Source organism: Columba livia, chromosome 2, assembly GCF_036013475.1.
Source record: "Columba livia isolate bColLiv1 breed racing homer chromosome 2, bColLiv1.pat.W.v2, whole genome shotgun sequence".
Taxonomy (NCBI): Eukaryota; Metazoa; Chordata; class Aves; order Columbiformes; family Columbidae; genus Columba; species Columba livia.
This window is the reverse complement of record NC_088603.1, coordinates 20,495,790-20,514,029: the sequence shown is the minus strand read 5'-3', so window position 1 is coordinate 20,514,029 and position 18,240 is coordinate 20,495,790. Positions and strand designations below refer to the sequence as shown.

Here is an 18,240-nt window from a genome sequence, read left to right as displayed (position 1 = left end):
ATCGGAGCGGTGAAAAAATGCAACGTGGAAGGCCCGAACCCGGTTCGCTCCCCGTTCCCGGGCGGTTCACGGGCAGGCCGCGGCGCTCAGCCCCGGCCCCGGCCGCCCAGCAGCCCGGACCCCGCTCGGCCCGACCCCTGCTAGGCTGCGCTTGCCTTAAGCGCGACTGCGGGGCTAAATACCAGGGGAATGGGTGATGTCTGCAAGCAGACTTTAGCAAGGTAGATCCCGATGCCTCCCTCCTTGTTTTGCTTGCCAGTGCTTTTCTCTTTTCTCAGGCGCTCGCCCTCCTTTTGTACTTGCAGGCTGACCAAATAGAGCCCAGGATGAGCCATTACATATTCTTTCCAGCAATCCTCTTAACCATAAAAACCACAATTAACAACGTTATCTGTGTTTCATGTTCTCTAACATACTGCATATGTAGAATATTTTCCTGCATATTACTGCCCTGTGTTGAAAAGGCCACTTTTTTTACCTCTCAACCGCTCGCACGTGTGAACAGTGACAAACAAAAACACGATAGCATTGCTCTTATTTCTGCAGAAACTTTAATTTATTGGCAACTAAATCTGTCAGAGACCACGTAAAAAAAATCACCAAGTGAACTGATTGAACAGCAAACTTCATACAACAGCTACCACTATTTTGCATCACTGCTAGTAGTGGCGTTTTAAATAAACAACCAGCAAAGAGATTATCCCACTGTAGTCAAGTAAGTGAAGGTTATAGAGCAATCACTTCTTAAATTGTTGTAAACGGCAGGTTACATCTTTTAAGGCAATATACCTCGTTGCTGAAGGCATTACACGTGTTCCCTTTTTAATACTCTAGAGAATTAAGCACAGTCCAAAACTTTCTTTTGTCTTCCATCTGGTAGCAGAAATCTTCCCAATAAATTTACCGATGAGCTCTATGTGTGGCAAATACCTATGGAGTCCATAAAGCACACGCGCTTCCCTCAATTGCTTTTTCCTCTAGAAAATTCTGTTCGTTTTTGTGTACACCAGGAGTCGGAAAATGGTGGGGATTCATTACTAATACATTTTAGGTTTTATCTCCTGTAAACATTGTGACAAAATGGTAACCTGGAAAAATCCTTGTTATTTGAACTTACCTTTATGGTTATTTATGTGTAACTCAATAATATTACTTTATATTATTACAGCTGAAATGATAATTAACTCTGCTCACAATGATAATCACAATGCCATAAGAAACAGTTATCAAACTACCAGAACTGGAAATAATACCATTTTTTTAATCCTTTTTTTGTTTGTTTCCCCGATGAGTTGTTGTACCTGGCTCATTTCTCCAACGGTAGTAAAACCACGAATGTCCTTGTTAGTGGCTTGCACTAAACTGAGGTGTACACGTGTGAAAATTATTTGGCTGTTTAACTCCTTGTCTCCTGACGCTGCCTGCCCGGCGGAGGCCCCGGGGGGCGCCGCCCGGGGTGCCCGGGGATGCCCGCGGGTCCCGGGGGCGCCGGGCCTGGGCAGCTCCCTGCCCCGCTGCCGGGCCTGAAGCCCGCGGGCCGCTGCCAGGCCTGGGCGCCATATTTCACGTCCTCAACTCTGAAGAGCCTATTTGGTATAAATTTATGCTTATTCCTCCCCCCTTCCCCCCCCCCCCCCGCCCCCTCTTATTTCTGGAACCTGAAAAGGCACCTCTGTAATTTACAATTCCTGGCCAAATCAGCATATGTCTAATTGGAAGTAAACAGGGTCAGGGGACGGAGTTACTTTGAAAGTGATACGTTGTTTAATTGGCAAGGCGAAATTTTAGGTTTCAAGTTTGCATATTGCACCTTTGTAGCTTTTGGGTTTGGCTTTTTCTTTTTTTTTGGTCAAGGGAAGACCTTTGTCAAGCAGATAGGGCTTTCTAACAGAGCGGGGGCTTTCCTGAGCAGTACATTCTGTACGTATTTACGGTTCTCTGGAAATAAGGCTGTAATCTGTGCAGCTCTAAACACACGAATGTAAACATTCATCTCAGAACAACTTCACTAAGCAGATTTTTCATGACCATCGTAATTTCAGCAGAGCGGTTAAGTATGCAATGCACCTTTTGCAATTGGCAGTTTAAAGTGATGTGTGTGTGTGTGTGTGTGTGTGTGAGCAGGGGGGAAGGGTAACTCCACTGAAAGGCAATTGTTTACTTTTTCTAAATATATTTGGCTGCAGGTATTCTTAGACCAGGCGTTTTACAATGAGAGGAAAACTACGGTGTGGATATAGTAAACAGAGCTGAAACCAGTTAGTGACTGCTTGGAGTATTCAGAGACACGAGGGGCTGGGAGAGGACATCACAAAAGGCAGGAATTAAAAAACTGAAACCCAGGCAGTGGATTGCCATCAGAAATGTTGACTTTGAGTCACACAGTAAACATTGCATTGTTGCTTTGTTTTCCTTTTTTGATTTACGATAAATTATTCTCCCGGGATTGATCGATGAGTGGAATCCTTAAAATTTAATTTGGGAATGATCTACTATAAATAAAATACTAATCCAAAGAAAGAAGCCAGCAATTATTCATTCTAAACTCTGCTGATTCAGCAACTCAATTACAACTGCCTTTCTCAAGCTCCAAACTTTTCAGGCTATTTTCAGAGTTGCTGCACCCGTCCTCCCCCCGCAAGAGACCTTCCCCCGTCCTCAGCTCTGCCTCCACCTCGGCCTCCAGCCTTTCTTCTTTTTTTTCTTTTCCCTTTCTTTTCGAGGGCTTGGCGGGGGGAGGGAAACAGTTAACCTCTTGAAGCGTATTTCCTCCAAATAAAAACAGTGGACTTACAAACGGAGAGGAAACCACGGATAACTCTGCAATAATTCAAAGTGTATGGAATCAGGATTTTTTTTTTTTAAACAGTGTTTTTAATTGAAAATAAAGCTAAAGCATGCTTTTCAACAGTGCAAATTTCCATAATTTTGATTTACTGCTTCCATCATCACAATATATTATACCAGCATGTCTTACCGAGGGCTAGACTCTAGAAGCCTGCCTGTTCGACTATTTCGATATTAAGTGCAAATATAGATAATTGCCTCTGATTGTCACGTGCAGTAGAAATGTTTCTGCTACATAGAGAGGATTGCATGGCAAAAAATAACCCAAACAAACAAAACAAAAGCAAAAAACCCACGACAACAAATTTCAAGAGATTAGAATAGAACCGGGAAGTGTAACATGGTTGAAATGCCTGAGTTTTGGTGCCAAAAAGCTATGAATAACATGGTCTTCTCATTTTGTGTATTCTTTCCACTCACGGCCTCTCGTTTCACTTTCTGTGTTGTATTTACTGCTTTGCTATTTCCTCCAGCCAACGTGAGGGGCTGGACCATAAATTGTACTGCTGGCCGGGCAAATATTTCAGTTGCTTTGCAAGTTTGTAAGGGGCATGTTCAGACCACAACTTAAGTATGACATTAGTGGGTAACAGTAAACTTATTTAAGACCTCTGGGTGAAACAAAAAGGCTTCCCAATTGCAAAGAGTGGCTCTACAAGTAAAAAGACACCCTTTTTTGTTTTTTTTTCTCTCCTTTTTTTTTTTTTTTTTCAAAAATAGAGCTCCACATTTATTTACCGGTTTCAGATGAGGCAGCTTTTCCCAGCGCTGGGGTCGCAGACGGACCTCAGCCTTTGCAAACCAGAGAAAAAGGAGTAAGTGCAACTGCTCTTCAAAAAAGACACCCCTGCACCCGAAAACAAAGCTCCCAAAAAGCAGGCTGCTGCCACATTGAATTATAGTGAACCCTTACTGTGCAACCATGTAACTTAACAAACTTTAACTGAATTAACAGTTAGACTTCCATTTTCGAAATCTAGTGCATAAATTTAATGGCTCATTCTAATATTTATTATTCAACCTTTTGACATTTATTTGCAGCAGTTGAATTGAGGTACTGGTGCATTATTAGCATTTAAACAGTAAAGTGTTCCAGCTCTACCATAATAACTGAGTTTAACTTGAGTCTTTAGCCTGAAGTACTCTGTGGAATGTAACAAAAAAAAAGCAACAGAACCAAAAAAAAAACCCACCAAAAAAAAAAAAAAACAAACAAAACCCCACTGTTGTAATGGTAAATAAAATAGTAATCCGGTTTCTGTCTTCACAATGTGATAACACAGGATTCCAAAAGTGTGTATAGCATTAATGGGCTTGTACAAACCATCCTGCAGAGTTTAAAAAAAACGTAAGAAAGTTAAAGGTGGTTCAAGAAAATATTTTCCAAACTATTTTATTAATTAAATTTCCTGAATTTGTGGCTAGGTGGAAGAGGTATTGCAGAACCGCCCAGCTGCCATTTCCATACAGGATGGGCCTTGTGAGGTGGTTGGGAATCCTTAGTGGTGTTCAAGGAATAAGCTGGCAACAAATCCCCATCATTGCCAATAATTAGTGATGGTGGACAGGGAAAATTTGCCATGAAATTAAATGGCCTTTTCACTGCTGATGCTACATTGCTGGCTACCCTTTTGCGTCTATTGTTAACTGTAAAATCATCCAGTGTTCCTTCATGTGTCTCGATTTTACCTGCAGGACGTGGACTTCGAGCTGATTTCAAATTTGGTTTGACTGGAGGAGTCTGCAGTACAGGTCGCTTTCCCAAAACCAGTGTCCTGTAATTTTTTCTCACCCTTGCTCCAAATTTATACTCCCCATCCTCAGGTTTTGGAGTACCTAAAGTGCATGAAAGGACCTGACTCTGAGTCAGTGGGTTTAAGGAAGTGGTTTCTTTCTCAGTGCATGCAGAATCTTCCTTGGCTGTTAATAAAGCGTCCTGGTTATTACTCTCAGTCACACCGTAAAACTCATCCTTAGTATCATTGCACTCACACTTTAGCTTATGTGTTGTAAAGTCAGGCTCATACTCGTCGTTCGCACTGCTGTCCTCTATTTTGATTTTAATGCTGTGCAGGAATGGCAATGCCTTATTGCCTGTATCAGTGCACTGGAGCTCAGCTGCTGCTGCTGCCCCTGCAGAAGCAGCATCCTCCTCAGGATCAGTTTGTAAAGAGGGCAAATCCGTGGCAAATTCAATACAATGAGGGATTTTGGAATCTTTCTCTGAATTTGCTGCCGCTGACGAAGAATCATTACTTAAGAACCTAGCAGCTATTGTATTGTTATCTGCACGGTGTGTAGTAGTTGCTTGAAGGCATTTCCTTGCCTCTCTGAGTATTCTTTGTTGTGGAAATGCATTGTTTGTCTTTGGGCTAGGTGAAGAGGCCCCCTTTGCAACACAGTTAATTGTTAGGTCAGTACTCTTGGCATTATTGGAAAATTCAGAGTGTGGGAATGTGATCTCGGACACCCTATCATCTCTTATCTCCGCGAAGCAGCTCTCCAGGCCGCCGGAGCAGCGCAGCGCCGGGGCGGCGGGAGCCCAGCCGGGGCGGCCCCACTCCTCCGGCAGCTCCGGCTTGACTCCGCCGGGAGTGCCGCGGAGGGCGGGCAGCCCGCCGGGCTCCGCCGGGGCCGAGGCCGGGGGCCGGGGGGCGGCGGCGGCCGCCAGATGGTACAAGAAATTGGCGTGGACCACGCCGGGCGGGCTGCAGAAGCTGGTGCGCCTGAAGCGGATGCTCTGCACCGAGACCTGGCTGGAGACCGAGCTGGAGTCGGAGTCCGAGGTGCTGTCCTCCTCCTCCTCCTCCTCCTCCTCCTCTTCCTCCTCCTCCTCTTCCTCCTCCTCCTCCTCCGAGCTGCCCTCGCTGGAGTCCGAGGCGCCGCTGCCCTCCTCGTCCTCCTCCTCCTCCTCGTCCTCCTCCTCCGAGCTGCCCTCGCTGGAGCTGGAGAGGCTGGAGCCGCAGTCCGAGTCGTGGGCGGCGCGGCCGGAGCAGCAGCTGGACTCCGAGTCGCTGCTGCCGCTCTCGGCGAAGGCGGGCGGCGGCCCGAAGCCGCGGGGCAGCGGCAGCCGCGGGGCGCCGCGGGGCCGGCAGGGCCGCAGCGCGGCCAGGAGCCGCCGGGCGCCGCCGGGGGGGCCCAACGCGCCGGCGGTGGCGGCCGCCCCGTGGCGGCGGCGGCGGCAGCGGGCGGACAGGGGCGGGGGGCCGGCGGCCGGGAGCCGCGGCCGTGCCGCGGCGGCGAGCGGGGGGCGGGTGGAGGGAGGGCGGCGAGCGCGCAGGGGTGCGCAACTGCCCACCGCCGGCGTCGTTTCATAGTTTGCGGGGGGTTTGCAAGGCGCCCGAGCGATTTCTGGGTAGCTGTGGCCAGTGTATTTACTAAAAATGTGAGGTAGATGAGAGGCCGGCAGCAAGGCTGTGTCTCCCGGACGCAACGCTTTCCTCCTGACGGGCAGCAGGGGCCGGGGAGAGTCATCCAAACCCAGCCAAAGTTTGTTCTCCTTCCAGAAGCCGGAGAAGGGGTCGGCGGGTGCGAGCTCCGGCCGCAGGTCGGTGGCTGACAGCGCCCGGCTTATTTTCCTCCGTTTCGTCTTAAGGACCCGTTCGGTTTTGCAAGATGTGTAAAGGGCTTCCACGTCCTCTCTGGAGATCAGGGTGCATTTGGCGGCGTGGAAAGCGATGGAGTTGATGGCTTTGAGTTTCCTCAACTCCTCCAGGTCGCAGTGATGCTTTTTTACTTTTAAATGATCCATTCGCTTGTGCACGGTAGTTCGCGGGATGTTTTTAAGCAGGTCTGTAAAAACCTGGGAGAGTGCAAACATTTGCTTTCCTTTAATGATGAGGTAGCCGAGCCTCACGCCATCCACCTCTTCAAAACCCGACTTCAGGTCTCCCATTTCGTGAATTAAATTATTCCCAGCATTTGCAGAGAGAGAGAGAGAGATATGAAAAAAAGACAAAAAAAGAAAAAAAAAAAGCCACACACACACAATCCTCAGCCAGATGCTGTATTTGTCTCAAGGCATCCTGCTAATAAAATATAACAAAGGCTGTTACTCCTGGTGAATGAAGTGCCAAACTTTAGACAAAATTAAAAAAAAATAAATAAAAAAAATACCGTGAGGCTATAATCAATATATAATCTTAAAAATCAGGTTTGCCAAAGTGTTTCTCTAAGTTGCAGCTGAAGATCAGTACCTGTTCCCTTTCATTCCCTGCTTTTCCATTGGAAACTATGATAATGGAATGTGAAGGGAGGAAGAGAAAAGAAATGCAGCTGCTATTCCCGCCGCTGCTTTAGCTACAAATAAAATGACAGAGTGAAGTGAGCTCGTCCGGAGACACCTTCATCAATTAATTCCCCTAAAGCCAACGCTGATTGGACACTCCTGACAGGTGATGCAATAAAAATTGATATTCCACCCCTTCCCCCAAAAAATCTCCCACTAATTAGCATACCCTTATACTGCCACCTCCCCTCCCAAAGTAAATAATACAGTTAGTATATAAATCTTTCTATTAAACAATCCGAGCTCAAACACACTCGGACCTCTCAGACTTCCTCGTCGCTAGCTTCCGAGGAGGGATTTGTAGGCTTTTTTCGCTATCGTTTCGTATATTTTTAGCGTGTTTTGGGCAAACGTTGCTCTTTTGTGCATGCCCTGAATTTAAAGGACATAAGTCTGATCGTAGCGATGGAAAATCCTTCGGTAACGTAGCCGCGTTAAACTGGCATTTTATTCTGCATTGTGTGGAAAATGAAGCTTAGCGAGAACGTGCAGAACAGCCTGGTATTTCCCTTTCTGAGGCTCCAAAGTTAAATGCTCGGTTGTTATCGAGAGGGAATACTTACATTTTCGAGTTTCTCTTGATTTTCCTCTTCCGCTTAATTAGCTTTTTACAGCCGGGGACTAAGGTTATTTTGCTGTCTGAATATCACGGGTTCCTGCACCGTGATACTGTAACACTTTTAACTGAAATTCTGCCTGTAATATTGCGGGAGGGGGGAGGAGGACGTGGGCTCACGTCAGACCCATAACAAAGCATAGATAAGCCAGAAATGTATACACTTTTCACAATTAACCGTGCTGGATCACGAGCTGGAATGTCCTATAGTCCCAGAGCCCACGTCAGGATTCCTGCGTGCTGATTGCTTCCAGCAGAGAAAGGAGAATGTAAAATATCCAAGGTGCTTCCAAGAGCCTTTACGTAATAACAAAAAAGTGCTGGCACACACAATGTACGGTGTTGCAACTGGCTAGGATGCTTCTGGCTCGCAGTTTGTGTATTCCGCTCGGAGTAGCCCTGCCGCAGCTTTTTGATGTTCCATTTATAGCAGCCCCTTAAAATCAATTTGAAGAAGCAGCATGAAGGTTTAACCTCTTCTTAGGAACGTTAAATTATTCGACTGTCAGGAACGAGGGTTTCACAAATGTTGCGATAGCTGCACGCCTCTCCCTTGTCGCGTTGAAGTGATGTTTGTGGCTTGCACGTTAGGCGCTGAAAAAAACCACCACACCAATCTCTGCCGTGCATCCAGTGTTCCGCTGGATACAAACACGAGCACTTTTATGTATCACTGCCCATCCAGAATTAGAACTATCCACGAGGTTAATGAGACATCTCATATTTCTGGGACTTGGCAAAAATCGACGGAGGAAAAAAAAAAAAAACAACCAAGAAACAAAAAAAATCTTCAATGCCAAACGTCAATATCCACTCCGCGTATTGGCAATATGGTGCGTGGAGTTCGTGTTACCCCGTCAGGTACAGCTAAAATAAAGCGCATAATCACTCTGTAAAAACGCAGCTTCGCATGCCAGGGCGAAATGCAGGCGAGCCCCCAATTTCGCAGGAATTCTAGAGAGAAGTGGGAATTTGGAGAAGTGCATCCGGGAATGGAGGAAGTCTATGCAAGGGAGGCTCTAACTCGGAGGGCTGAGATTTGAAAAGTCAGCCCTGGACTACTGTTGCTCTCAGCGCAGATGTAATCGCCGCTGTTCAACTTAATCCATGTGTGTGCGAACGGCGATGCCTAGTTCTTCCCTTTGAAACCTAGGGATAGGGTTCCCATCCGAGAAAGCAGAGCTACAGCAAATTACATTTTGTCCCTCGAATTAGAAAAGGATCATTGAGTGGATCTCGTGATATTTCAGCCTTTAAACGTAACCGAGAGGCAGCACTGAACAATGCCTCGGCACAGCTTAGACCATCCGCGGAGTTCTTCCCTCGCCTCGCCTCTGGATCCCCAGCCTCGCCTTCCCCTCCTCGCTGCTGTGAGAGGCTCCCCTCTCTGTGCCGAGCCTGAAAGCAAAGTTTCGAGCGAAAACAGCTGCTGGCGCTAAAAAGAAATCATCGTCGTCTTTCTAGAGCTAGAGACAATAAGGTCGTTTAAAAATTCCTCCTGATGTACTTATATGCTGCCAACACCCCCACCCCCTCCCCACTGCTCTCCTCCCCCTGCTTTAAGGTTAAGGCTATGGAGTCAACAGTAAGGGAACAGTAAACTCCGAGAAAGCTGCTCAGAAGACATTACCAAAACCCCAATAGGCTGAAAAGTCCTAAAAGTCCTTTATTTGCCAAGTGTTTCAGCTGGGTTGGATTCCAGTGTAAGTCCACGCGTGCGTTCGCACGCAGGGAGCCACGGGCACCCGCACCCACGTACCGCGGTGACAGCCTGGCAGTGGGATTCGGCAACTATTTAAAAAATGCACTATTTTTGTTGGTTCAATTCCGGCGCTACAAAACGTTTAAAACTAGTGGCGGCTCTTCGGCAACCCCCCGTTTCCCGAAAGGTGCGGCCATGAGCGCCGGGGTCGAGGCAGAGCCAAATGTCGAGAGGCAGAAACCCACCACAAGTCTTGGGAAATGTCAGGCGCCCAACCTACACATCCCCACCGTGTACTTACACACACTTTCGGTTGCAAATCTTTCTCCGCATCTCACACGGAGACCTTTGTTTCTCTACTTATCCATCGTTTGCCTTTTTTTTTGTTTTTGTTTTTGGTGTGTGCTTTCTCTTGGCCATCAGCCCCCGTTGTGTATCCGGGGTCGTCCTCAGGCAGGCTAGGGGGAGCGCCCTGTACCGCGCCGGCCGAGGGCCCTTGCACTCGCACACGCACATTAAAGGCAGGGGACTTGAAAATGGATTTGCACGCACACAAGGGATTGCGATCAATAGCCACCAACATTTATGGCTTAGATTGTTAATGTGAAAGCTGGCCAAAAGAATTAAAATGAAAAATTAAAGGTGTCTGGTATCAATTACATGAAAAGTTACGCAATAATTTACTTACTAGGAGCCGGGGTGTATTCCTGCGTGTTGGTGTGTCCCTGTGTATGTCGTGCATGTGTGTGCAGACCCAGATGTATATGTAGCTATCTCTCAAAAGCAAGGGAGTTTCTTTGTTAATTTTGTGGACTGTGTCACCCTCGCTGGTGATCAAAGATGAACATGATTAAAGGGATGGATGTTTGTCTCACATTTCTTAAGATAAGGACGCCCAGAGATGCCCGGTTTTGCCAAATACATATACATGCAACTACAGAGAGTTGTGTGTATAGGCGCACACACACACACACACACAGACTATCAATCAAACGTGCTCCTTTTCACGTTGAGTAGCGTGCAATCTGCAATCTACACTCCATAGTCAGTAGTATTTCAGTCTTGAAGCTGTCTGGCCGAAGGATAAACCTCATTAGAAAATAAAGAGCAAAATAATATTCATAATACCTCGCCGTAGACCTATTCCCATTTATTGGAAATCGTATACTTTCATTTTTGTAAACTTGTGTTAAAATATATATGCTCGTGGGGAAGTGCTTAACCACGTTGTTCGAGAAAGAAAATGTGTGTAACATTTAAAATACTCCTTTTATGTGATGTTTTGATTTATTTTCATAGTATGATTATGTTTAAATACCAGTGCAATTCAGCCTGACCTCTTCCTTCTGCAATGAAGTAATGCACACACCATTTATAGTCTTTTAAACGTTTCGTTGGGAAATGCAACAGCGATGTCCACCAGCGGTTGTACTAATGGGGAGAATTCTTTTGAAAATCTTCGCGAAAACCTAAGAGGTCATGCGCATTTTCACACTAGGATTGCCACATTATTGGAGCATTATTATTATTTATTATTATTTGTTAAGTGCTGGACCATGTCTTCAGGTATTGACAAGCATTAAATAAACCTTTTGCTTTCATGACGCTGAGCAGAAACATATATTTCAAATTAGAACTTGTTTTCTAACCCTGTACTCTGCTTTTAGATATTGCTGGGCATATTTTGCTCAAGAAGGACACAGATAGGAAGGCGCTAGAGGCTATCACAAAGAGTCCAGTAACGTAAATATAATAGGGTCAAAGAACAGTATAATGGGATCCTTCTGCTATTTTAAAGTCGGCCAAATGTGAATGCAGTACCTAAAATTTGCCGTAAATTCTAGTATGACAACAAATCAGAATGTATAATTAAATCTCTCAAATGTGTAGGACAAAGAAATGCCAACCATCAGTCTGAAAAAAAAATCATAATCTGGCTAACACTCTTATGCCCAGGAGTTCAGTGGTGCCTTCTTTTTTGTTTTTAAACACAAAGCAGCAATGCAGAGTACTGCTAAGTGTTTTTTAAATTGTTTTTTTTTTTTTTTTTTTCATGGGGGCTGGGATGTCACTTGCATGCTAGAATTTTATGCAATTTCTGATCACCACAGTGTAAGACTATTTTTTGAGTTTGATATTCCTGGTAGTTTTAAATACTTTCTAGCAGGAGTTTCTGGACACATACTACATGCCATGTTGTTTACTGACCCATAATCAAAATGCAGTGACCTTCTACCCTTTTTTTGCCCCTTGACCCATGCTGAATTCAATGCAGCCTTTATAAATTTGCAAATCCTTGGACGTAAAGGGGATTTGGTGAGGCTTTGTTCTGAAAGGATCCTAAAAGTTTGCATTTTTAATTAGACAAAGGTAAAGCAACAAACATTGGGAAATAAGATCCTCTCCTGCACGTAGGTGATCACTCTTAATTTCTACACTAGGGGATAATTTCTACACTAGGGAACTACATCCTAAAAAATACACCCTGTGAACTGAAAATCAGTTGAAAACGTAGGAGATCAGGAGGTTATGAATTGCATCAATTTAGCAATGTGGTACAAATCACTTTCATGACGTAAGGGATGGCCAGGCCGCAATCTTCCAGCACTCCTCATCTCCAAGGACCGTGTGGATCCTGGTGACCTGGGAAGAAGGGAGAGCCAGCGACTTGATCTGGAGCTACAGGCGCATTCCCTTATCTCCTTTGCTATCAGTCAGTTTAAAGGACGCCGTAATTATGATGGTGATAAAACAATGCCCGCTTATGTGTGCTGAATAAATAAAGAATGTTTACAGCCCTAGAATGTTTCAATTCCAATTAAATGCTATCAAAGAAAAGCCCCTCTCCCTCCTTCTCCCACCACGACTCCCTATTTACCTCGTTGGTTGTAATATGGCCCTATGAAATAAACCGGCCTTCCAGTTTGCTATTAAGGCCACACCGGGGGGAGGGAGAGGAGGAGGAGGCGGGGGGGGGGAGACAAGACACACTCCCGGTCCCACAATTACTTGGGTCGCCTGCATCTTTTTTTTTTTTTCTTTTTTTTCCTTTCTGTTTTGTTTATTTTTCAATTGGCAAAGGCGTGATGATGTGGGGGGGTGAAAGGCACTTCAGAATCCCGCTCGCTCCAGGCACCGGCCGGGGAAGTTGGGCTGAATGAATCCGGTGCCCCTGGGTGCTGAGGGAGGGGGCTGCTCCCCCCCGGGGAGCGGAGTCCCCCCACCACTCCCCTTCCCTCTGCAGTGGGGTGCCTTAGAAACCGGAATCTGAAAACGCATCTCGCTCACTAAGACACAAGGATCATTTCAAATATTCATTGTATCAGCAAATCTCATCATAATCAGATTAAAGCAAGGTTTGAGGGGCAATTGCCTGTGTGGCTGGGTGCGAAACACCGGCTGGACTACAAAGAAATCGGAAAACGGGTTCCTCTCCTGTGTCCTGGTCGCGGGGCGGGGGAGGGAATGAAAAGTAGCAATTTTTGCGAGAAACACTTTAAAAAGCTGTGATTCTCCATTCCACCCTGGATAGCACATTCCTCTTGGAGGTTGTTTGCCTTTAAACTTTACGCTTGATATTTCTATATGATGGTCTTATTTATTGGTTTGTTTTGAACTCCAGATAGAAACAATTCCTGCTGTGGAATACACTGAGGTAGATTTTCTTCACACTAGTTTGCTTTCAGCTTGTCTCAGCTGAGAGAACAGCTTTTCTACATTCAAGCTTTAAAATGTATATTTCATTGAGTTGTCTGGGGTGAAATGTTTATATCTATTTTGTGGAAGTGAGGGAGGAACCGAGTGCATTTTCAGGTCTGCGAGATAGACGCAGGCCCTTTCCCTTTTGAAAGTTTAGACCTCCAATACCCTCAATTCTACTGGCAGAATTAGGATGGACTTGGAGGGTCCTAAACGTGACCATTCACTAAGGCGGGGGGCTACGGCTTGCAACAACGTGCTCGGCAACTTAATCTTACGCTAAAAAGAGCAGAGAGGGAAAAAGCATGGAATACAAACTCTGCCGACATTTGTAGTCGCTTCCAAGGTGGACCGTGCATTTTACAGCTGATGGGAACGTGTGTGTTTCGGAGCAAAACGGAGAGAAGGTAAGTGTTTGTCCTTGCATCCGCCACTTCGGTTAGAAACAATGAAAGAACAAAGGGAACCACTTCTCCGTGTGAACATTTCACGTTTTCCTCCTCCGTTTCAGTCTCGTTGCGGAGGGCTGGTGGGGGGCCTCGCTTAACTTTACCTACGGAGGCTGTACAGCGGCGACGGGGGTGCAAGGGGCAGCGAGAAAGTTGCGGAGCGATTTAAACAGCCCCCCCCTCCCCCCCGTTTACCGCCGGGGCCGCCACAGCAGCGGTGCCCGCTGCCAGCAGAAGTTGCTGATTTCATGGCTCTGAACTCACCGGAGAGTCCCCGCGACGGGGAGACGCGGCCGGCGGGAGCGGGGACGTCCCGGGCGCCCCCGCCGTGCCTGAGCCGGGACCTTTGTGCGCGGGGTCTCCCCCGAACCACGCCGGCCGCCGTGACCCGGGCCGCTGGGAAGGACGAGTCTCCCTGGTAACCGGCGAGGTGGCGAGAGAGGAAGCAGAGGTTAGGAGGCGGGCGGGGGGAAGGAAAAAAAATCCGCAATTATTTGCAAATCAAATAAAATTGCATCAAAGAGCAAAGAGCGGGGGGGGTGGGGTTGTGTGCAAACAAACATCACCGGCGCGCGGCTCCGCGGAGCGCTCGGGGCGGCGGGCGCGCGGCTTCGCCGCGAACCGTTACAAAGGGCGGCGGGCAGGGCCGGGCCCCGTCCCGTCCCCCGAGAGCGTCGGCGGCCCGGCCCCGCCGCCCAGCCCGCCCGGGACACACACGCTCGGTGTTTACAACCGGGGCGGGCGGCAGCCCCAACTTGCCGTGAGGGAAGCGCGGGCCGAGCCGTGTGTCGGCGGCGGAGCCCGCCCAGGCGCCGCCCGCCATTGGTGCGGGTGTGGGGGCTCTCGGCCGCTGACCTTTCACCCCTCCCCCCCGCCTGCCGCTTCCTTTACCGCCCGACCACTTTCCTACCCACAATTCCCCGCGCCGGCCGCGCTCGTGCCTCCCGCCAGCGCCCCCTTACTCCCGCCGTCCCCCTCCCCCCCCAGCGCTCCGCCAGCCCAGGAAAAGCCGAGAGCGGCGGCGCCTCGGGGAGCGCCCAGCGCCGGGGCGGGGGGTGGGGTTTGGGGTGTCCCTGTGATGGCGGCGGTAACGGCCGGTGGGGGCGGGGAGGGGCTGAGGCGGGCCCGGCCGCGTTTGAACGGGCCGCGGGGCGTGAGGCGGCCGGGAGAGCCCGCGAGGCGCGTGGGGGGCGGGGGAATCCCCTCAGTGACCGTCACGTGCGGGGGGGACCGAGCCCTGCAGGGCGCGCGTGGGCGCGAGGAGGCGGGGCGGGGGCGCAGGGCAGGGAGAGCCCCTGGGGGGAGGGGGGGGGGTGAGGTCCTTCCCGGCGGGGTGTGGGGGACGGGGGGGAGCCGGGAGGAGGATTTGCCTGTTGAATATTACTGGTAGACGTTAATCTCGTGCTTTAAAGTACCTTGTCAGTGGCTTTAAGGAAATCAAACGTGACGTTAATCAAATCACACAAATGTAAACATTTATAAGTTAAATCCTAATATTCTGCAATTATTTAAATCAAGCTGCGGTTTTTCCTCGGTGTCGCGTTGTGCCTCCCGCGCTCTTCCGCACGTGCGTCGAGTTTTCCGCCGGATCCCGGTGTCGCGTTTTCCACCGCACGGCGTTCGCACCGCGGTGGCCAGAGACGCGCCGTTCTGTGGGACTCTGGATCAGGGCGGCAGAGTAGGCTACGTTGTGGTTTGGTGACCGCTTGCTCTCCAAACCAAGCCCATCCAGATAAAAAAATGCAGCATGCTTTCCTTAAATTTGAGGATGAAACCCTCAAGCGATACCTTGCATTGGCACTGTTGGGGTTTTTTTTGCCCCGTGAGTGTGGGAAGGGGGTGATCCCGTGCAGACACCTGAGAAGGAGGCTCTGGTGACTGCAACAGGGAGAGGTGCTGGTGCCGCATAAGTGGGCTTTTTAGGCGAAGAGACACGTGAAAAGACCCACTAAATGTGAGGAGGGGACGTGGGAGCGCGGGGCGGTGGGAGCGCGGCGCTGGGGCTCGCAGGGGGCGCTGAGGCGGGTGGGGGTGCGGGGCAGGGGTCTCACGCAGCTCCGGGAGCGGGCGGGCTTCGACGGCAGGCTGCGGCCACGCCACGAGGGCGAGTTCAGGGAACGACGATGGCGAAGACCCTGCGAAGCGGCCGGCCTCTCCACGCCTTCGCCCTCCCTGCCGGTCCTTGTCCGTTCCTCTCTCCCGGCGTCTTCTGTGGTGGGGAAAAGGGGATTTGGGGGTCAGGGAGGAGAACAATGCTGAGCCGCCTATTGTGTGCAGCACCGTCCCCTGAAGGGAAGAAGCCAGCACTGCAGCGCCCGGGTCGGCGCTCGTCTGTAGTGCTGCCTCTTCTCCTGCTGGTAGTGCTCACGGCATGCAGGGGACGGCCGAGCGCGGGGCCGGTGGCAGGAGGTCGGGGGCAGCTGGCGAAGGGCTGAGGGCTGCGATAGGCCGGCCTGCCCGCACCGCCGACCCCGGGATAGGCTCGGGAGCGGGGCTGGCGGCGAGCCAGCCGGGCAGACCCACTCGCCCTCCAGCACGCTTCGCGCCGGGGGCGGGAGGGTTTGGGGATGAGCGGCTGAGACAGTAGAAACCGTGTGCATGCCCTCGGCAGCGCGGCGCTGAACTGGCAGACTTGCCTGGGGGATTTCAAGGGTGAGCGAGGGTCTCCCGTCAGCGGGGCGGGCTCCGGGCAGGCTGCCGTACGTAACATGGAGGGGCAACGAGCGGGGCGGGAGCCCGCCGGCCCGCGCCCCCCGGCAGAGCGGCGTGCGAGGCCGCAGGAAGCTGCGGGAGCGGGGCCCGGCTCGGCGGCGGGGCCGAGGAAGAGCAGCCGTGGTTCCCGCTCCTCCGGGCATTCCCCATTGTTCCCCGGTCGCCTCCTTCGCGCCGCTTTCCGCCGGCGCGGCTTGCCCGGCTGCAGGGAGGGAAGGAGGGAAGAGCTCCCGCCGAGCGGCTCTGCTCGCCCCGCCGCCCCGGGCCCCCCGCGAGCCTCCGCGCAGCAGAGGGGGGGTCCGGCAAGAAAACGGGTACATAAGTAGAGAGGAGTCTTTAGAAGTGCCATCCACTGAGGGAGCTCCTGTGAGGCTGTAGCTCACGTGTTACTTGAAAGGTAAAAACCCCCACTACCGCAGTGGATTTGTACATAAAGTAACATCTGTTTGTGGGTGGATTTTAGAGCAGGACTTCTTAAAGAAATCGGGAGAAACGGCTCTGAACTACTGGATTTGGAATAATAAATGGAGCCAAATAGAATTTTGGAAGGAACTAGTCTTAGTAGTCTGCTTATAAAAATGAAGATTAATCTTACCCCGTTTTTCATATAAGCACCATGATGTCTGGATCCCCCCACCCCCAAGTGCCTGTTGTGTGTTGGATTGAGATTTTTAAAGATTTGTTTTATAGGAAAATGTTTTTGTCGCTTTTCCCCCACGAAAATAATTAGAAATTAAATTGTTTTGATATGCCATTTCAGACCTGAACTTTCTCACGTATTTACATAGAGGAAGAACTGACTAACTTGATGTTCAAGAAAATTTCCAACAAGTGCTCTTGATCTTCTAGGGGAAAAAATATGCCTTTGCACGTTGTTTCTGGAAGATTAGATTAAAACGGGTAGGGGCTTATGTTTGTGGTGATGAAAGAATTTCTAGAGAACTAGTTATTTTAAGAAAATCTTTTCTAGAAGAACTGGAATTATTTTTAGCAAGTTACCTCTGAGTGCATGAGAATTTTAAAAGGTTATATGTAACGCCTATTTGTTTTGTTTATTAAATATATCACCAAAAATAACATTTTGCGTTGATCATGAGCAGCAAGTAAAATGAGTTAAAATATGAGGTTTATGGATATCATCTAGCTGAAAATAATTCTGAAGTGACTTTCCTCCCCCCCCCCCCCCAGTTGGGAAGTTGCATGCTTGCAGGCATTGTTTAAGATAATACAGTTTGGGACTTCTCTTTCACTCTTTGTAAACTTGCAGGCTTTTGTGGGACTCCTCCAAATAAAAGCTCGATTGAGTTTAGATGCTAAAAAGCATCCATGTTATTCAAAAGCTGAAGATGCAAGTAATATTTAATAGGAAAATGCCACCATGGTAATATATAAAGGCATTAAGATCGAGGAAAGATTTTTTTGTTTGTTTTGTTTTGTTTTACTTCTACTTGAGTATTCCGCAGATGCATTTACTCTTGATTACTGCTTGGCAATTTTCAAAAGGTAACTACAAATTTACGAAGCGTTATTCAAAAGAACATTTAATGCACTTGTATTTACTAAAACAATATATTGCTATTTGAAACTAGTTGAAAACTATCTTATTGAAAGGGAAGATTAAAAAAAAAGTCAGGGAGAGACTGTTTGTTGCCACTCTTCGTTGCTCTTTATTTTGTATTTGTGCAGAACGTGTTGACGTATTTAATGTATAAAGTCTTTTTTTTTTTTTTCCTCCACAAAGCAGCATTGTTGTTACTTTTAATTGGGAAGTACCACGATATAAAAAAATACCCACATCCCTGACTCTGAAGTACCATAGTAAGATGGACAAAAAGTGATCCGAGGCTTGTGCGATTAATTCACCAGGAATGTTAAGCTTCCCAGATACACACCCTATGTGGTCACGTTAGACTTTTGCTCTCAAACA

The 18,240-nt window shown here is 48.7% G+C and overlaps 2 protein-coding genes across 11 annotated transcripts in view; one reads left to right on the top strand and one right to left on the bottom strand.

The window, feature by feature from the left end:
- Positions 1-532: 532 nt before the first annotated feature.
- Positions 533-14,503, bottom strand: SKIDA1 (SKI/DACH domain containing 1). Of its 4 annotated transcripts, none has more exons than XM_065050810.1 (3): positions 13,866-13,997; positions 7,699-9,149; positions 533-6,735 (listed from the first exon to the last, which is right to left on the bottom strand). In XM_065050810.1, the coding sequence occupies exon 3, from the start codon at positions 6,665-6,667 to the stop codon at positions 4,244-4,246; it is 2,424 nt and encodes an 807-aa protein (XP_064906882.1). In that variant the 5' UTR covers positions 6,668-6,735; positions 7,699-9,149; positions 13,866-13,997; the 3' UTR covers positions 533-4,243. The 4 variants fall into 4 exon arrangements, 3 of the variants coding, with proteins under 3 accessions (XP_064906882.1, XP_064906883.1, XP_064906881.1); XM_065050811.1 differs by having other exon boundaries at positions 533-6,649; XR_010469985.1 differs by lacking the exons at positions 533-6,735; positions 7,699-9,149 and adding exons at positions 10,589-12,096; positions 14,357-14,503 and having other exon boundaries at positions 13,866-14,012.
- The window catches only part of MLLT10 (MLLT10 histone lysine methyltransferase DOT1L cofactor), a 142,692-nt gene continuing 137,048 nt past the window's right edge, over positions 12,597-18,240 (top strand). For 2 of the 7 annotated variants that reach the window (XM_065050804.1, XM_065050802.1), the window contains exon 1: positions 16,154-16,253. The gene's annotated coding sequence lies outside the window, so the exon portion shown is untranslated. Of the gene's footprint in view, positions 13,560-13,924; positions 14,053-16,153; positions 16,254-18,240 lie in introns of those variants that run through there. The other 5 variants (XM_065050806.1, XM_013370099.3, XM_065050807.1 and 2 more) reach the window with 5 other exon arrangements.